Genomic DNA, 20,519 nt, shown 5'->3' with positions numbered 1-20,519 from the left:
TTGGTGGTAAGCCAGCAAGAAACAGTCCAACAACTCATCGTCGGCAACCTATAGTTTGCCATTCCATACAAAGGGGGGGTTAGTCAACATTGAACTTGAAATGAAGTTTACAAGTATTATGTAGTTCATTCGATTAGGCCGTTAGTGGTGAATGATGTTAGGCTCATTTGAAAACAGCAGGTCATGTACTCAGGCTAAAACAGTGGAATTGGGTTTTAGCTCGATTTTCTAAATCTTTCACTTTAAGCCTTGCGCGGGACGTATCTTTGCCTCCCCCGACTAAAATATTTTCCCTCATTTGTGCTCTATTCTCCCTCTCGGCGTTCCTCTCCCCAAAAATTTTCTCCCGCTCTCTTCTCTCTCTTGGCTTCTTTTCCCTTCTCGGCTATCCTCCCCCGATTTTTTTTCCACTATCTTCTCCCTCTCGACCTCCCTCTCGGTAGGGGTGGCATCGAACCGAGCTGGTTTGCTAGTAGCTCGAGCTCGGTGCGGTTTGATTCGAACCGAGTTCGAGATAAGGTTTTGTTTGAGTTAACGAGCCGACAAGGATGGGGGGGAGATGAAATTCTTCCTCCCCTCATCACTGTCGAGCCCCTCCCATTCACTTCTGTGGCCGCCTCTATCGCCGTCGACAACTACTCTTCGGTCGTCTTCGTCGTTGCTCGGTTCAATTTCTTCCTCCCCTCGTCTGCCTTCACGTCTATTTCCGTAGACGTCGCCTCCGTCTCAGCCGTCATCCCCGACGACAGGTCCTCGCCGGTGCCGCTACACCCCCTTCCCTTCGCATCGTCTCGGCGGAAAACCAGAGAAACCTAAGTTAAAGGGAGAAATAATCACCCCCCATCGTCACCACCGATCCCTTTCTGTTCGCTTCTGTGGCTGCCTTTGTCACTGGCGACAGCTGCTCGGTTCAATTTCTTCCTCCCCTCGTTTGCCTTCGCGTTTATTTCCGTAGCCGTCGACATCCTCATGGCTCTTGAAGAAATTGAAAAAAAAATTTTAGTAAAAATACGTTTCTAGGGACTATTAGTACTTCATGTTTTTGGAAACATTTTTCAAATTGGAAATTCTTTTTAAAAAAATCATATAATTTTCTAAGTAAGATTTTCCTACCAAGATAGGCTAGAAAACCGTATAAATTTTTTTTGAATAAGTATTTGATAGTTGATGCAGTAATACTTTTAGCATGAGGTAATTTTCATTGCAATTTTGTATTTAAGATTTTATTTGATTAAAAAATTATCGATAAGTATAGTAATATATTAAATTGATTATTAATTTTTATTTATTTCACTAGAAGAGGCAATTAGAAATCCATTTAACTTTCCTAAGAAAATTTTAAAATATTTCTTGTAATAATTTAGTAAGTCACTAATAGTAATAGGATTTTATTTAAACATTTTTGTTTGGAAATATGTATCCTAGGAAAAACATTTCTAGTTTTTCCTAGAATATAAATTTTAAACCAGGGGCACTAAGGAGGCCATAGTAATTTATGGCCAGATTCAAAAATTACAAAATAAGTTAGACAACATTTTGGGTAAAAAAGATTAATATTGGATCCTGAACCTCCCCTATCATTATTTTTAAAAAATGTATGCATAATTTTTTATATAATTTATTTGACATATATTTTATATAGAGTATTAAATGTAGGTTAAGCTCAAACTCAGCTAGAGCTCGAGCTCGTACTCGATTAAAATTTTAGGCTCGAGGTTAGGGTCAACTCGAGCTCGAGTTCGAAATATTTAAATCAAGCTCGTCTCGAACATAGGAGGGTTCAGGCTTAGCTGGATTCGATTCCACCCATAAGCCCAATTTTATGTAGAGGTCAAGCCCAATTTTATGTAAAATGTATGCATAATTTTATATTCAATTTATTTGACATGTATTTTTTGAAAAGTTTTAAATGTATGTTGGAGCTTGAACTTGAGACATATAATTTTTGAAAAGTTTTAAATGAATGTTGAAGCTCAAGCTCGGCTCGAATTCGGTTAAAATTATTGGGATCGAGCTCGATAATAATTTTAAGCTCTAGGCTGGGCTGGGTTTGAGATCGAGTTCGAAATATTTAAATCAAGCTCGGCTCGAACATAAATAGGTTCAAGCTTGGCTCGACTTGATGCCACCCCTACCTCTCGACCTCCCTCTCTTCTCCTTCTCGGCATACCATCGGATCGTTGCCTCCATCGCCGTTGCCTGTTGGCCCGCTGTTGTCTCCCACCAATATCGGTGCCATGAGGAAGACAACGATGTGATTTAATTTTTCCTAAGTTAGGAAAAATTAAACTAGCATTATAACTTCATTATATTTATTTTGTAAAATAATCCTTCTTTTGTTATTAATAAAATAATTTATTTATTTATTCAGTTTATTCATTTTGTAACTACTGTATTAAATTAGTGATTTAATAGTAGTAATTAAAATATTATTAAAGTAAATATTTGATCAATTATTTTGATCTAATTATCCCATTGTTATAATTAATTAAACCAATGATTTTAAATTTTGTGATAATATAATATTAATTAATAATACGTAAAAATATATATTATGTTATTGATAAAATAATACATATATATATATATATATATATTTATTTATTATATTTATTTTTTATTACTATCATTAAATTAGTGATCTTTAATGTTAAAATATATATTATGTTATTAAAAAATAATTTATTTATTTATTACAACCGCTTATGTTATTTTTTTATTTTTATAATTTATTCTAGTGACACGAAATTATTATATTAATTTATTATAAATTTTAATCATTAATTAATATAATATAATATTTTATTATTTAGTATATTAATATATTTTAATACTACACATTAAATCACTTAGAAGTGTAGTAACCATGTTTATTTTGGTTAATTATCTAAACATAAAAAGTTACTCATTCTCTGATTTATATCATATTTTTTATTTTGGGGTACTAACAATAAAATCTATTTTCCAATTGACTTAAACTCATCTACACTAGAGGTAAAGTTGAATCTAAAATTGAAGTTAACTTCAACTTCAATTTAATTGGGGAGTTACTTGTTTATATCATATTTTTTATTTTGGGGCACTAACACTGAAATCTATTTTCGAGTAGACTTGAACTCATCTACACTAGAGGTAAAGTTGAATCTAATATTGAAGTTAACTTCAACTTCAACTTAGTTGTTGAGTAACTCCCCGAAGACAAGCTGAAAATAAAAAAATACCAGGGCCCGAGAGGGTTTCAAGAAAAGCATAAAATTAATTGCGGCTAGAAAAAGAACAGCTGCGTATACTCCATCGTCGACGAAAAGAGAGGGAGAGGTGGGTGGAGAGAGAGCAAGGAGGGGAGGGGCGTCGGAGAAGCCGACTGGATTAGAGAGAAATGGCAGAAAAGCAAGGGCAGAGGTGTCCGTTATGGAAGATATGCGAATGGATTTTGATCGCATTTGGATTTGGTATGGATTTGGAGTTCATTTCTTTTGCATTTTATGGCTGTAGAGTCTAATTCCGTGCAGTTTCTTACGAGCGGATAAAGGGGGGCAGGAGGAGAAGGAGGAGAGGGAGACGGTGGGAGAAGAGAGCAGGGAGGGGAGGGCGTCCGGAGAAGCAGACTGGATGAGAGAGAAATCTGTTTCTTAGAAGCAGGCTTGGCTTGATGCCCTATCTTCTCCTTCTCGGTGTACCGTCGGAGCGCCGACTCGGTCACCGTTGCCTTTTGGCCTGCTGTATTCCTGCCATTATAGGCGCCGTGAGTAAGACGACGCTGTGATTTAATTTTGTCTAAGTTACGAAAAATTAAACTAGCGTTATAACCATCTTTTATTATTAATAAAATAATTTTATTTATTTATTCAGCATATTTAAAATAATTTTATTTATTTATTCAGTATATTCATTTTGTAACTATTTAATAGTAATAATTAAAATATTGTTAAAGTAAATATTTGATCAATTATTTTGGTTTAATTATCCCATTGTTATAATTATTTAAACCAATAGTTTTAAATTTTGTGACAATATATTATTAATTAACAATACGTAAAAATATATATTATATTATTGATTAAATAATATATATATATTATATTTATTTTTTATTACTATAATTAAATTAGTGATTTTGAATGTTATAAAAAAATAATTTATTTATTTATTATCTTTGTTTATGTTATTTTTTACTTTTTATAATTTATTTTAGTCACACGTAATTAATATAATATTTTATTATTTAGTATATTAATATATTTTAATACTACACATTAAATCACTTCTAACCATATTTATTTTGGTTAATTATCTAAACATAAAAAGTTACTCATTCTCTTGTTTATTTCATATTTTTCATTTTTAGGCACTAACACTGAAATCTATTTTCTAGTGGACTTGAACTCATCTATAGGGGTTAGTCCACAATGAAGTTGAATGATTTCCTCCCTTTCGACCTCCGTTGTAGAGCACGGGAGGCCGAACCTCTGTCGCAGAGCCTCTCGGCCTCCCTCTCGGCATACCGTCGAAGCGCTGCCTCTGTCGCCATTGCCCGCTAGCCCGCCGCCGCTGAAGAAGATGATGTGCACTAAGTAAGACGATGGTTTAATTTTTCCTAACTTAGGAAAAATTAAACCATCGTCATAAAAATAATAATTTATAATGTTTATTTGTAAAATAATTATTTTTATTTATTTAATATATTTTATATTATAATTATTATATTAATTAGTTATTTAATAGTTATAATTAAAATATTTTTAAAATAAATATTTGATAAATTATTTTGGTTTAATTATCCCATTACTATAAATGGTTTTAATATATATATATATATATATATATATATGTATATATTTATTTATTATATTAATTTTTTATTATTGTATTAAATTAGTGGTTTTTAATGTTAAAACATATCTTATGTTATTAAAAAATAATTTATTTATTTATTATATTCGCTTATGTTATTTTTTATTTTTATTTTTTATTTTTAATAATTTATTCTAGTCACACGTAATTATTGTATTAATTTATAATAAACTATAATAATTAAGTAATATAATGTAATTTTTTATTAATTAAGATATTAATATATTATAATACTATATGTTAAAACACTTATAAGTGTAGTAACCATGTTTATTTTGGTTAATTATCTGTTTAGATATAAGTTATATTTAAGTATATTATAAAAGGTTGTTCTTTTGTTTATATCATACTTTTCATATAGGGGCACTAACACTGGAATCTGTTTTCCAGTGCACTTGAACTCGTCTAAATTAACACCTAATGATGCTTTCAAATGAATTTTGAAGTTCAAGTTCATGTCCAACATGAAGATCATGTCAGTCATGTACATGAAGATCATCTTCGCACTTGGTGTTTAGTGTTGATCACTTTATGTGCACCGAAAAACAGTTTCCAGTGTTAGTGCCCCAACATGATAAAACCATAAAAAATAAGAGAATCCCTAAACCTTTACAGTACACTTAATTACAACATAATCATTAAACCCCGAATTAGGTAAAACAACCATTATTACTACACAAATAAGTTATTTAATGTATAATTAAATATATTAATATATTTATTAATTGAATTAGATATTTTATTATGCATTAATATGGTAATTACATGAGCCAATGAAATACGTACATGATTAATTACAAATAAAAAATAAATAACGTTATAAATAACAAAAATGAAAGTAATACGTTGAGTTATTAATTTATTAATAACATATGATAAACATTAACCTAAAAATAAATAATTTAAGAGAAAAATTGATCTAATCATTACTTTAGCACACTATATATTTGTACATAATATATTTTATGTATTATTAATTAATAATATATTATCGCCAAATTTAAAACCATTGGTTTAGCAATCGGATAATAATGCCAAAATAATTTATCAAATATTTATTTTAACAATATTTTAATTATGACTATTAAATCACTATTTTAATATAATAATTATAAAATAAATATATTAAATAAATAAAAATAATTATTAGATAAATAAAAATATTATTTTATAGATATAAATAATTATTTTATTGATAAAAATTTATTTTATAAATAAAAATAATTATTTTATAGATAAAAAATTTATTTTATAGATAAAAATAATTATTTTATAGATAAAAATAATTATTTTATAAATAAAAATAATTATTTTATAGATAAAAAATTTATTTTATAAATAAAAATAATTATTTTATAGATAAAAAATTTATTTTATAAATAAAAATAATTATTTTATAGATAAAAAATTTATTTTATAAATAAAAATAATTATTTTATAGATAAAAAATTTATTTTATAAATAAAAATAATTATTTTATAAATAAAAATAATTATTTTATAAATAAAATTTATAAATTAATGATTTTTATGACGATAGTTTAATTTTTCCTAACTTAGGAAAAATTAAACCATCGTCGTCTTCCTCAGTGGCGAGCCAGCAGGCAACGGCGATTACGACGGGCTAGTGGGCAACGGCGACGGCGGCGGGCAATGCCGACAGAGGCGGAGCTTCGACGGTACACCAAGAGGGAGAAAGAGAGGGAGGCCGAGAAGCTCTGCAATAGATGCTCGACCTCCCATGCTCTACGACGGAGGTCGAGAGGGAGAAGAGAGAGAGGATGGCTGTTAAACCAAAGCTGATGGCAGAAATCAAAGCTGAATGGAGAAATCGATGCCGAATTGAAGTAGAAATTAAAAAATCAAAGCCCAAATGTCAAAATCGAGCTGGAGGTTCAGAGGGAGAGCGAGTTTGAGATGGAGAGAAGGATGCTAAAAGGACGTTCACAACGAGATGGACGTCGTAGAGAGAGAGAGAGACCGGAGAGGGACAGTGGAGACGAGAGAGGGAACAGAGAATGAGAGAGGGCAGCGGGAATGAATTGGCAGAGAGGGTGTGCGGCAGAGAGAGCCCCGCGATAGTGTCATGTACATGATTCTCAAAATTGAGCAAAAAGTATTTTCCACCGTTTACTCTTGGGACACGAACTCCCGAGTTATGGATGGTCATGTACATGACATGAAGTTTGGCGCTCCCTAACGACTTCAGGACATGAACTGAATAATGTGCATGAAGATCATGTCCTAAGTCATGTTGACTAGTAACCCCCCTTTTAAGTTCAATTCAATTCTTCACTTCAACTCAAGTTCTTTTAGGGGGAGTTAGTCAAACTTGAAGTCCGAGATGAAGATTAACCGCATTACGCCCTTCATCAATTGAAGTCGTTAGTGGAGCGTAGATGATATTTCATCTGGATGTTGGGATGAAGCGGTCCTTCATCTCCACATTATAAAAAAATTCAAGTGGTTTCTGACCCTTTTTGCCATTCATCCAGATGAAGGACGCACAGGGGTTCAAACCCGCGACATTTTGTTTTTTTTTTCCACTCTCTCTCCTCGCACCCCCCTCTCTCGCACGTCCTCATTTTCATTTTTTCCTCCCTCTCTCCCGCACCCCCTCTCTCGTCTCCCTGTGCCCCCAACGTCTCTGCTCCCTCTCTTCTCTCGAACTCTCCTCTCCGGCCTCCGTCTTTGCTTCCAAAATACCTTCTGATTTCATTCGATTTCCCCATTTTGATTTCGATTTTCTTCAATTTCGACATTTGGGCATCGATTGCTTAATTTCTACTTCGATTAGACATCGATTTCCCCATTCAGCAAAGAGCTTCTGACGCTATTGGCACCGTTGCCGAAGAAGACGATGGCCGCTTTTCTCCATCATCTCCTGTCGAGTTGCCATTCGGAGAAGACAACCTTGCGTTGTTCGAAGACGATGACATCTTGCGGAAAAAAAACTTTTCTGCCCGAGCCGCCTCAACCTAGTCCGAGTTAGCTCAGAATATTGCTTAGGCGAGGGGGAGACAAAGCACTATTCATCAATTTTTCCTAAGTCAGGAAAGATTTAATTGAGCACCGAGTTTAATTAACTCATGTTTCTAATTAATAAAATTAATGGTTTTAAATTTAATGGAAAAATATTTTTAATTAATAATATGTAAAAATATATAGTGTGTTAAAGTTAGTATTTGATAGATTTTTCTTGTTTAATCATGACTTTTTTATGTTAAAGAACACCATATATTATCAATAAATTAATAACTTAAATGTATTATATTCATTTATGTTATTTTTAACGTTATTTATTTTTTTTTTATGATTAATCATGTGCACAGTTAATTGACTCACGTAATTATAGTATTAGTACAATAAACAATAATCTTTAACTAATATAATATATAATTAAATTAATTAGTACATTAATATATTTTATTTATACAATAAATTAGTTATTCGTGTAGTAATAATGTTTATTTTACCTAATTTGATGTTTAAGTATTATATTTTAATTAAGTATACTTTACAAGTTACTAATTCTCTTAGTTTCTATGTTTTCCTCATTTGAGGGCACTAACACTAGAAATTGTTTTCCAGTGGACATGAACTTGTCCACACTAACACCCATTTCGAAGATGAAGATCATATAGATGCATGAGATGAAGATGAAGGTAAAAATCAAATTTCCAGTTTGTTGACTAACTCCCACTTAGTGTAGACGAGCTCAAGTGCACTGGAAATAGATTCCAGTGTTAGTGCCCCCAAATGAAAAAGTATGATATAAAGAAGAGAATGAGTTACCTTTTATAATATACTTAAATAGATCATATACCTAAACATATAATTAACCAAAACAAACATGGTTACTACACTTAAGTGATTTAACGTGTACTATTAGAATATATTAATATCCTAATTAATGAAAAACTATATTATATTACTTAATGATCTTAGTTTATTATAAATTAAAACAATAATTATGTTTGACAAGAATAAATTATTAAAAATTAAAAATAAAATTAAAAAACAACATAAGAGAATATAATAAATAAACCTAATGGTTTAATTAATTATAGCAATTGGATAATTAAACCAATTAATGATTACAGTTTATTATAAATTAATATACTAATTACGTGTGACTAGAATAAATTATTTAAAATAAATAAAAAATTTAAAAATAACATAAGTGAATATAATAAATAAATAAATTATTGTGTAATAACATAAGATATAGTTTAACATTAAAACTCACTATTTTAATACAAAATTAAAAAATACATAATAAATAAATAAATATATTAATTTATCAATAACATAATATATATTTTTACGTATTATTAATTAATAAGATATTAACACAAAATGTAAAACCATTTGTTTAATTAATTATACCAATAGGATAATTAAACTAATTAATGATTATAGTTGATTATAAATTAATATACTAATTACGTGTGACTAAAATAAATTTTAAACACGTGAAAAAAAGTATAAAATAACAAAAGCGAATATAATTAATGAATAAATCATTTAATTGAACTGAATAAATAAAAACAATTATTTTAATAATAACATACAATGAATTTTTACGTAATTAATAATATATTTTTATGAAATAAAAATGAATAGTTTAAATAAATTTTAATAACATCTCTCTCTCTCTCTCTCTCTCTCTCTCTCTCTCTCTCTCTCTCTATATATATATATATATATATATAAAACATGCTTCAAAATGAGTTGAGTTACTCCTAATAGTCCTCAATTTACAACATAAAAGCAAACGTTTATGCCTTGGAATATAACAATGAGTTCGTGTGTTTAAAATCATCAACTTACTAGTTTAGTACATACGAACGACAACATACATGTTCAAAAGCAATAAAGTACAACCATTAATAATCACTCCACATGCTAGTCACTATGGCATCTCGAAATTGTGCGGCTCTAGTGAATTCTAATGCACGGCTCCTCCGCATGGTTGTTGATAGGTTGCCTTCATCCCCAAGATAATCACTATCAACGCTATCTTCATTCTCATTTACACTTGCTAATCGAACCTCATCACTTCCTCCACCAAGCTCATCATCCGAATCATCATCTTCCAATTCAAACATATCATCGTAATCCTCTTTACGTATATAATTGTGTAATATAAAACAAACTATTACAGTTTTCATCTGGATCTTATAAGACAATGAAGGAGCGCCTTTTAACATTTGGAATCGAGCTTTTAAAGCATCAAAAGTTCGTTCAATAGTATTCCTCAAAGATGAGTGCCTTCGGTTGAATAACTCTTTATCATTTTTATGAAGGTTGTCTCCAAATTCTTGTAGATGATAACGAGTTCCTAGATATGGAGCAAAAAATCCTGGCATATTTGCATAACTAGCATCGATTAGATAATATTTACTTACAGTACAAAATATTTTCCACCTAAAATAATTGGAGATAAAATAGAACAAACTTATTACATAAAAATATATTATTTACCTTTAGGTACAAATATTCTATTTTGGTGAGTCAATGCGTCCTTCAGTACACGGGAATCATCTGCTGATCCCTCCCATCCAACAAATATATAAGTGAATTGCATGTCAAATGTACATGCTGCCATCACATTTTGTGAGAGGTTAACCTTTGTGTTCTTGAACCTTTGTTGTTCTTCAAGTGAGATGTTTGATTTGATATGTGTTCTATCAATTGCCCTAATACAATCTTAATTATATCATTTCAATTAATACAAAGTAACTCTAAATATTAATCTAAAATTGTTCATTAGATGCCAAGTGATGTTACCTTAAAATACGGATAAAACATTGGATTGTTTAAAATCTTCAAGTGAGTTCATTCTGAAGGCTGTTTGATGTAATCAAGCTGAAGTTTGTTAATAACATTCAACACCTTATTGAAATACCTACTTATGGTCCAATTTGATCTATCAAACATCTCTGTTGTGACACTATACGATTGTTGTTGACCAATAGTTAGGAGAAAATATGCAAATTGTTCTTCCACTGAGATAGTCTTTGTGGGTGATAAAAATCATTTACTATAAAGTATCTCTGCCATTTTTTGAAACACAGTTTGATTCATCCTGTAAACTTTTCGAAATTTAACAGGTGATTTCGCTGAGATAGTATCTTCCCATCATGTACATACGACATGTGAATGTTATCATACTTACAATCATGTTTTTGTCTTCCATGGAAACCTGCAAATATAATCACCATAAGCACAATGATGACTACAAAAATAATTCCTGTTTCTTCCTAAATGTCATAAACACAAAAACATACCCTTATCTTCAATCATAACCTATTTTCAATCACACCTATATAAAACCATATCCAATCACACATCTACAATATTAATCCACACAATAAGAACACAACAATCATGAAAACCTAAATCTTAACCATAATGACATTCATAATCTATCAATGATATGTCTTATAATGTCATAATTAAAAAAACATAATTAAACTTCAAAAAATCGTCCCAAAATAGATAGTGTATTTAAAACTATTGACTACATTTCACCAACACAATATTTAAGCTAATTGAGTCGTTGTTCCACTGGTAACTTCGTAAACATGTCCTTCTTCATTTGCATATCTCACAATAGAGGAGCGCGAAACATCAACTCTATCGACAAGTCTAGGATTTTCGTGAGGGCTTCATACCAATTCTCTCTGGCAGTTTTATCATCCTTAGGTTTTATAGTTTCACTCAATACCGCGGAAAATTCTTTCACTGTATCAAGGAACATGAAACTGTCATCGGTGGACATTTTTGGTCTCTTTCTACGGCGACTTGAAGTTGACGGGTTAGCACTTTGAGACTAATCAGGTGCCGACTCATTTTCTGTAAAGAATGGCGAAGGAGTATCTCTACCTAAATAAACATCCTCGAGCATGTCCAAGCGTGAATTTTATTCCTCATGCTGGACATCATTTCGCATGTCTTCGTGACTTTGACTTATTGTCCACATGGCTATTGAGTTTCCCACAACCAAAGCCAATTTGTCATAAAAGGAGGCAACCTTGTTGTCTATACTTTTCAACTTCTTTATGTTCCTACAAGAATAAAACATCATTTAGACGGCTTGGAATAGAGTTCTAGTAATGCGGAAAACATACAAAATATTTTATAGTACATCATAATTTACTAACCTTGATATAGTCTTGCCATAATTTACTAACCTTGATATAGTCTTGCCATAATTTACGGTTTATAGTCTAAATTCTTGATTCGTGTATGGATTATTTTTAGGGTTTGCTGCTCGGTATTTAAGGGTCCAGTAATTAGGGTTTAGGGTTTATGGTTAAGGATTTAGGGTATTTTAGGGATTACGATTTTTAAGGTTTAGGGGTTTTAGGGTTTTTAAGCTATAAGGTTTTTTGGGTTTAGGGTTTGGAATTAGGGTGTAGGGTTTAGGGTTTAGAGCTTTTAATGTATTAAGTCCTGGAATTAGTGTTTAGGGTTTAGAGTTTAGTAGGTGATAGGGTTTAGGGTTTGATGGTTTAGTTTTTTTTTTTTTTTATGGTTTGTGTTTCGGATTTAGGGTTTAGGGTTTAGGTTAAGGGTTTAGGGTATTTTAGGGATTAGGATTTTTAAGGTTTAGGGGTTTTTGTGTTTTTAAGCTCTAGGGTTTTTTAGGTTTTTGGTTTGGAATTAGGGTTTAGGGTTTTGGGCTTTTAAGGTATTAAGTTTTGGAATTAGTGTTTAGGGGTTTTTAGTCCAATTCAAACAAGGTTGAGTCGCCTACACGGGCGTCCATTGGCCAACGAAACCCGACCCCCATCGCTGACGAGGTACAGTTCATAGTGACTGTGAAGTTATATGGGGCTCTACCAGGGGTCTTCGGTGAATTTGGACTTGATGTGTGTGTGTTTTCATTGTTTAGTGCATATGCATTAGTGAAAATAATTTAATTAATTTTGAAATGTGTGAGAATGTTGTTGAGAATTTTTGAAGTGCTATGGAATATTTTTGCCATGTGGTGAGGAGATTCGGGTATTATACATATCCACCACATGGTATTTTTTTATGGTTTGTGTTGGTATTTTTTTTATGGTTTGTGTTTCCGTGACGAGTAAAGGTTGTCTGATAAAGTTTTTTTTCCGTGAGGACCATCTAGGATTTAGATTATACATGGCTGCAAGAAGACAACCCAGTGGTCGAACATATGATATTTGGACATTCGATGATGATAGCAAAATGTTCGATCTCTTGGTCGAGCAGGTCAATCTAGGGAACAAGTTGCCTAACGGGGTGTGGAAGCATGAGGTATACATGGACTGTGTAAATAAGTTCAATGAAGACACAGTCATGAAAAAAACTGTTGAGCAGGTGAAGAATCGAACAAGAGCATGGACGAAAACATACTAAACGGTAACGAGCTGTATCAACACTAGTGGGTTTGGTTGGGTTGCAACCACACAACGAGTTACTGCATGTAATTCTGTATGGCTTGATTACATAAAGGTCAGTAAATCTGTATGGCTTGACTACATGATGTACTATAAAATATTTTTTTATGTTTTCCACGTTAGTATAACTCTATTCCAAGATGTCTAAATGATGTTTTATTCTTATAGGAGCATAAAGATGCTGAGAAGTATAGACGTGAAGGCTGCCCCCTGTACGAAAAATTAGCTGTGGTGGTGGGAAACACAGTAGCGGTAGGGTCAGGAGCTGCAACCTTTGTAGATCAGGGCGATGAGGTGATCCGTGAATCGGAACATGTCCCGATGGATGAGCCAGAGGATGTTGATATAGTTAGGGATACTCCATCACCATTATTAAGCATGGATGAGTCTCTAGGTAATCAATCTGAAAGAAGTAAACGGTCATCTTCAAGTCATCGTAGAAAGAGAACCGAAATGGCCGATAATGACACTAGTAGAAGAATCTTTGATGCAATAGATCGAATTGCTAAGACATTTGAGAATTTCATGATGAAAGACGATATAGTAAGAGATTGGGTCAAAGCCCTCAGGGAAATCCCGGACTTGGCTACAAAATTGAAGTATCGCACTCCTTCATGGTTGGATACACCAACTAAGAAGGTCATGTTTACGGAAATGACAGTGGAAGAGCGGGTCAAGTGGCTTAATTTTTTTTTGAAAACTAATTGTAATATGTTATAAATACACTATTTTTTTGGAATATTATTATGTAGTAGGCATGATATTTGAATTATGACGTTGCAAGACTTATTAGTATGGTTTGTATTTAAATTTGATATGTTGTTGTGTTTATATATTGCATAGATGAATATGGTGTTTTGAGTATGGATGTGGAATGTGGATGAATGTAGGATGTGATTGAATGTAGGATGCGGAATGTGGATGAATGTAGGATGTGATTGAATGTAGGATGCGGAAATGTGGATGAATGTAGGATGTGATTGAATATAGGATGTGGGAATGTGGATGAATGTAGGATGTGATTGAATGTAGGATGTGGGAATGTGGATGAATGTAGGATGTGGGAATGTGGATGAATATGGTTGTTTATAGGTGTGATTGCAAATAGGTTATGATTGAAGATTGATGTTATTTGTGTTTATGAATTTTAGGCGATTGAATTTGTGGATTTTCATGGATACTATGACAGACGATGAAAAGGTTGCAACTATGGTTGCATTCACAACTTTGTTGATCGCCATGGAAAGATACTATCTGTACCATTGCAACAGACGTGTACCACGTTCTTGTGGGATGAATGGTCCATTATATTTGCAAAAGGCACTAGACAAATCTCCAGTTAAATTTTGGAAAGTTTACAGGATGAACCAACTGGTATTTCACAAATTTGCAGATATACTTACTAGTAAAGGGTTTTTAACAGCCACAAAGACCATCTCAGTTGAAGAAGAACTTGCATATTTCCTCCTAACTGTTGGTCAAGGACAAGTGTATAGTGTCACAGCAGAGATGTTTGGTAGATCAAACTGGACGATAAGTAAGTATTTCAACAAGGTGTTGGATGCAATCCTCAAACTTCACTCTGATTACGTCAAACGGCCTTCAGAACCCACACACTCGAAGATTTTAACAAATTCAATGTTTTATCCCTACTTCAAGGTAACATCACTTCCTATAACTAAATAATTTTAGATTAATATACAAAGTTAGCAAATATTAATTGAAAATGTATAATTAGGATTGTATTGGAGCTATTGATGGAATTCATATCAAAACCAACATTCCACTTGAAGATCAACCAAGGTTTTGGAATAGAAAAGGTTATCTCTCTCAAAATGTGATGGCAGCATGTTCATTTGATATGCAATTCACTTATGCACTTGCTGGATGGGAGGGGTCAGTAGCCGATTCCCGTGTACTGAAGGATGCATTGACTCGTCGAGATAAAATCTTTATACCTGAAGGTAAGTAATATATTTTTATGCAGTAATTTTTTATGTATTTTATCTTCAATTATTTTATGTGGTATATAATTTTTATTATAGGAAAATATTATCTAGTCGATGCTGGTTATGCAAATCTTCCGGGATTATTGGCTCCATATCGTGGAACCCGATATCATCTGCAAGAATTTGAAGATAATATTCCTAGAAAAGAAAAATAATTATTCAACCAAAGACATTCATCTTTACGGAATATTATTGAGCGAACTTTTGGTGCTTTAAAAGCTCGATTTCAAATGTTAAAAGGCACTCCTCCATTTTCTTTTAAGATCTAGGTGAAAATTGTACATGCTTGTTGCATATTGCTCAATTATATAAGTGCAGAAGATTATGATGATATATTTGAAGATGAAGATGATGATTCGGGTAGCGAGCTTGGTGGAGGAGGTGATGCAGTCCAATTAGGTGCAATGGATGATACAGACAGTGACGATTGCGATGATCTTGAGGATGTGGGTAGCCAATTAACAAGCATTCGGAGGCAGAGTGCATTAGAATCCACAAGAGCCGTACAATTTCGAGATGCCATATCGACTTCTATGTGGAACGATAAATGATGGTTTACTCTTATTACTTTTGAACATGCGTAATTTATATGTACTAAACTTGTAACTCGTTGATTGTAATATTAAAGGCACGAACTCGTTATATGAATAATTTTTTTTAGTTTATTTTCAAAGTTTTATATGTATTTATTTATTATTTTTTTAATTTTTATTACTATATTAAACTTCATATTTAAGTCTCTGGTAAATAAAATATAATTAAAGTATGCATTTGATTAATTAATTACTTTTAATTTTGTCAAAATATATTATTAATTAATACAATACAAATCTATCTTATGTTATTAATATAATACTTTTTATTCATTAATCATAATTTTTTTTATTTACTCTATTGTATTAGTGATTTAATAGTGGTAATTAAAATATTGTTAACTCAAACACTTGGTTTAATTAGCTTATTTTTATAATTAATAAAATTAAAAATTTTAAATTTCTAAGATGAAGATGAAGATGAAGTTGTCCACACTAACACCCTATTTCAAAGATTGTCCACACTAACACCCATTTCAAAGATCATTTCAAAGATAAAGATCATGTAGATACATATAAAGATGAAGATGAAAATAAAGATCAAATTTTCATTTTGTTGACTAACCTCCCCTAAACCCTAAGCCCTTAAAATACTATCACCCCAAAAACCGAGAACCCTATTTTTTTTTTAAAAAACCATAAATCCTAATTCCAGACCTACAAACTAAACTTCAACTTCAACTTACTTGTTAAGTAACTCCCAAAAGAAACGGAGAAAATAAAAAAGATAGATTTTGATCGCATTTGGATTTGGTATGGATTTTGATCACATTTAGATTTGGTACGGATTTGGAGTTCATTTCGTTTGCATTTTATGGCTGTAGAGTCTAATTCCGTGCAGTTTCTTACGAGCAGAGAAAGGCGGGCAGGAGGAGAGGGAGACGGTGGGAGGAGAGGGAGCAGGGAGGGGAGGGCGTCCGGAGAAGCAGACTGGATGAGAAAGAAATAGCAGAAAAGAAGGGCAGATGGCATAGTCGCATTCCGTACAGTTTTCTTAGAAGCATCGCCGAAGGGGAAGGAGGGCAAAAGAGAAGAGGGGGGGGGGGGGGGGGGGGGGCGGAGGAGAGGGAGACGGTGGGAGGAGAGAGAGCAGGGAGTGGAGGGGCGTCCGGAGAAGCCGACTGGATGAGAGAGAAATCGCAGAAAAGCAAGGGCAGAGGGCAGAGTCGCATTCCGTGCTGTTTCTTAGAAGCATCGCCGATGGGTAAGGAGGGCAAAAGAGAATTGGGGGCCGGAGGAGAGGGAGACGGTGGGAGGAGAGAGAGCAGGGAGGCGAGGGGCGTCCGGAGAAGCCAACCGGATGAGAAAAAAATCGCAGAAAAGCAAGGGCAGAGGGCAAAGTCGGATTCCGTGCAGTTTCTTAGAAGCATAGCCGATGGGGAAGGAGGGCAAAAGAGAAGGGGGGCCGGAGGAGAGGGAGACTGTGGGAGGAGAGAGAGCAGGGAGGGGAGGGGCGTCCGGAGAAGCCGACTGGATGAGACAAAAATCGCAGAAAAACAAGGGCAGAGGGCAGCGTTGCATTCCGTGAAGTTTCATCGCCGATGGGGAGGGGGGGCCGGAGGAGAGGGAGACGGTCGGAGGAGAGAGAGCAGGGAGGGGAGGGGTGTAAAGCGAGGGAAGAGCGCAAAATCGCATTCCGTGCAGCATCGCCGATTTAATCGCTTTTTTAAAACAAAAAATAAGCGATTAAATCGGTGCTTCTGAGAAACTGCACCCGTATGCGACTCTACAGCCGTAAAATGCAAAACAAATGAAATGTAAATCCATACCAAATCCAAATGCGATCAAAATTCATTCGACGCCTATCAACCATAGCGGTCACATTTACCCTTAGCTTTTCTGCGTTTTCTCCTCCCACCGTCTCCCTCTCCTCCGGCCCCCCTTCCCCTACAGGAGAATTTTCGCCGACGTATGGAGAATACCTCAGCTTCTGGCTGCTTTTCTTTTTCTCGCTGCAAGTAATTTTATTCTTTTTTGGAATCTGGGAGTGGACTCGGAGAGCTATTTCTATCTGGTTTCTGTGAAATCCTCTTCGGCCCCTGGGTATCTTTTTCATTTGCTGCTTTTCTTTGTATGAAATGACGGGCTATAGGTTGCCGACGATGAGTTACTGGACCGATGATAGTACGATGATTGAAGCCTTCGGTGCGCCAGATCTCACGCCGTGGCCCCCGGCGTCTGCCTCAACAACGGCAGCGGATCCGAATAGAAGCTTGCAAGGGCCGATTCAGCAGCATAATCAGTTTTTCTTTAACCAGGATAGTCTCCAGCAGCGACTACAATCCCTTATTGAGGGGGGTCGCGAGGGCTGGACCTACGCGATCTTCTGGCAGTCGTCGGTGGATGTTTCCGGCGTCTCTCTGCTTGGCTGGGGTGACGGATACTACAAAGGGGAAGAAGACAAGCGGAAGCGTAGGACTACCGCCACCTCCGCCGCGGACATGGAGCACCGCAAGAGAGTCCTTCGGGAGCTCAACTCCTTGATATCTGGCGTCGCGGCATCGAATGACGACGTGGACGAGGAGGTAACCGACACGGAGTGGTTTTTCCTGGTTTCCATGACAAATTCCTTCGTTAACGGAAACGGGCTTCCTGGTGAGGCCTTCTTCGCGGCGGGTCCCACCTGGGTTACCGGTGGTGACCGCCTCGCCCGATGCTCCTGCGAGAGAGCGAGACAGTCTCAGGTGTTTGGATTGCAGACGATGGTGTGTATCCCTTTAGCAGACGGCGTTGTGGAGTTGGGGTCTACTGAGCTCATCTTTCAGAGTGCTGATCTCATGAACAAGGTGAGGGTTTTGTTTAATTTCAACAAGGTGCCTGATCTGTGGCCCTCAACAGACCAAGGGGAAAGCGATCCTTCGCATTGGATTTCTGAACCATCTACTATTGAAATCAAGGAATCAACGATCGCCGCTTCCTCTATTCCCTCGGTTCCAGAAATTTCTAGGTCGGCACAATTCGAAAATCCTAGCTCAAGCAGCTTATCAGAAAATCCAAGCTCAATTCAGCTGCATAATGCTCATCAACAGACGCAGAGCTTTTTCCCAAGAGAAATTAACTTTTCCGAATTCGGGTTGGAGAGCGGCTCGAGGAGTAATGGCACCCATTGTAAACCAGAGTCGTCAGAGATCCTTAATTTTGGGGAAAGTAAGAGAAACTCCGTAAGCAATGCAGCTCTTTTTCCCAACCATAATAGTCAGATTGCGGGTGGAGATGAAAAGAAGAAGAGGAAATCTCCTAATTCTAGAGGCAGCAATGAAGAAGGGATGCTGTCTTTTAGTTCTCCCGGTGTGTTGGCTTCATCAGGTGTTGTGAAATCCGGTGCTGGGCCTGAGTCCGACCACTCTGATCTTGAAGCATCAGTTAGAGAAGCCGAGAGCCGTCAAATAGTTGAGGCTGAGAAGAAGCCCCGAAAGCGCGGACGCAAACCTGCCAACGGTCGGGAAGAGCCTCTTAATCATGTTGAAGCAGAGAGGCAGAGAAGAGAAAAGCTGAACCAGCGATTCTACGCGCTTCGAGCAGTGGTACCTAACGTATCCAAAATGGACAAGGCCTCACTTCTGGGGGATGCAATCTCTTACATTAACGAGCTGAAGAGCAAAACGAAGAAGGTAGAGAGTGACAAAGAGGCCGTACAATCCCAATTGGATGCTCTGAAGAAGGATATAGCAAACAAGAATTCTTCTTCGCTGGATCATGATCCGAAGATGTCAAATTCCTTGGTTGGCCTGGGTGGGAAGTTGAGTGGTTTTGAAATAGAGGTAAAGATTCTGCAGGGGGATGCCATGATCAGAATGCAGTGTCATAGGAAATACCACCCGGCTGCAAGGTTAATGGCTGCTCTCAAGGAGCTGGAATTAGATGTGATGTCTGCGAGTGTTTCGGTTGTGAAAGATCTCATGATACAGCAGGCAGCAGTGAAGATGACCAATCAGATTTTCACTCGGGAGCAGCTAAGCGCGGCCCTCCTTGCAAGAGTAGTCGACACATCCAATGGCCAATAAAGTGTGTTGTGCTCTCTATGCGGCTGTGGCTCGAGTCTCGGAAACTGTTAAAACCCGTCAGCGTACACATACACACTCGTGTGTACTCTTTGTTTTTTTTTTGTATAAATTTACACAGCAGTTGTTTTTCTTGAACGAACGAAAACGTTTTCTGACCTACTACTTTTGTATCCGCTCCGATGGTTTGTGTGTGTTAAGTGAACAAGAGGACGTTGGAAAAAACAGAAGAGAAATCGTACATAATAAAAGAGAGGGGAGAGATCATGTGTTCTTGTGTTGTTCTCTTCCACGATACAAGTTTATTAATTTTGCCCTTGAATTAAACATAATAAATAAAACTTTTTTCATATTAATCGTATATATATATGTGCATTAGTCATGTTATAGAATTGCATTATAATTAATCATATAGCTTGTGTAATCGAAATTTACATTAGGCATTATTGGTTCATGAAGTTATCTACAGCTGATGAGGGATATGTATTAATTAATTGGTGTTTTCCCTTCTTTCTTTGAAATTTACTATTTAAGGAAATTTTCCACTCTTTTGATAGTTTAGCCCAGTACATACCTTTAATATGATATTGTGACGTTCTTTATTGCTTTGAATGTAGTTGAATTTATGGGAAAC

At 34.9% G+C, this 20,519-nt stretch overlaps 2 protein-coding genes across 2 annotated transcripts; one reads left to right on the top strand and one right to left on the bottom strand.

Annotated features, from left to right (window-relative positions):
• Positions 1-9,742: 9,742 nt before the first annotated feature.
• LOC137947705 (uncharacterized) lies at positions 9,743-10,225 on the bottom strand. The gene has a single exon (XM_068793480.1). It carries the CDS (start codon positions 10,223-10,225, stop codon positions 9,743-9,745), a length of 483 nt encoding a protein of 160 aa, XP_068649581.1.
• A 7,264-nt stretch (positions 10,226-17,489) lies between these two features.
• LOC137948648 (transcription factor MYC2-like) lies at positions 17,490-20,141 on the top strand. Its single transcript, XM_068794761.1, has one exon. The coding sequence runs from the start codon at positions 17,963-17,965 to the stop codon at positions 19,886-19,888; it is 1,926 nt and encodes a 641-aa protein (XP_068650862.1). The 5' UTR covers positions 17,490-17,962; the 3' UTR covers positions 19,889-20,141.
• The last annotated feature ends 378 nt before the right edge of the window (positions 20,142-20,519 follow it).

The sequence above is a fragment of the Aristolochia californica genome, unplaced genomic scaffold, assembly GCF_029961685.1.
Source record: "Aristolochia californica isolate CCGP_79_NKW_82.1479 unplaced genomic scaffold, dmAriCali1.0.hap1 SCAF_13, whole genome shotgun sequence".
Lineage (NCBI taxonomy): Eukaryota > Viridiplantae > Streptophyta > Magnoliopsida > Piperales > Aristolochiaceae > Aristolochia > Aristolochia californica.
The sequence above is the reverse complement of the archived record's forward strand: the minus strand, read 5'-3'. Positions and strand labels throughout refer to the sequence as shown.

What these genes read in the sequence shown, in the direction of transcription:
- LOC137947705 (XM_068793480.1), bottom strand. Translation starts at nt 10,225, where the DNA reads ATGCCAGGATTTTTTGCTCCATATCTAGGAACTCGTTATCATCTACAA.
- LOC137948648 (XM_068794761.1), top strand. Translation starts at nt 17,963, where the DNA reads ATGACGGGCTATAGGTTGCCGACGATGAGTTACTGGACCGATGATAGT.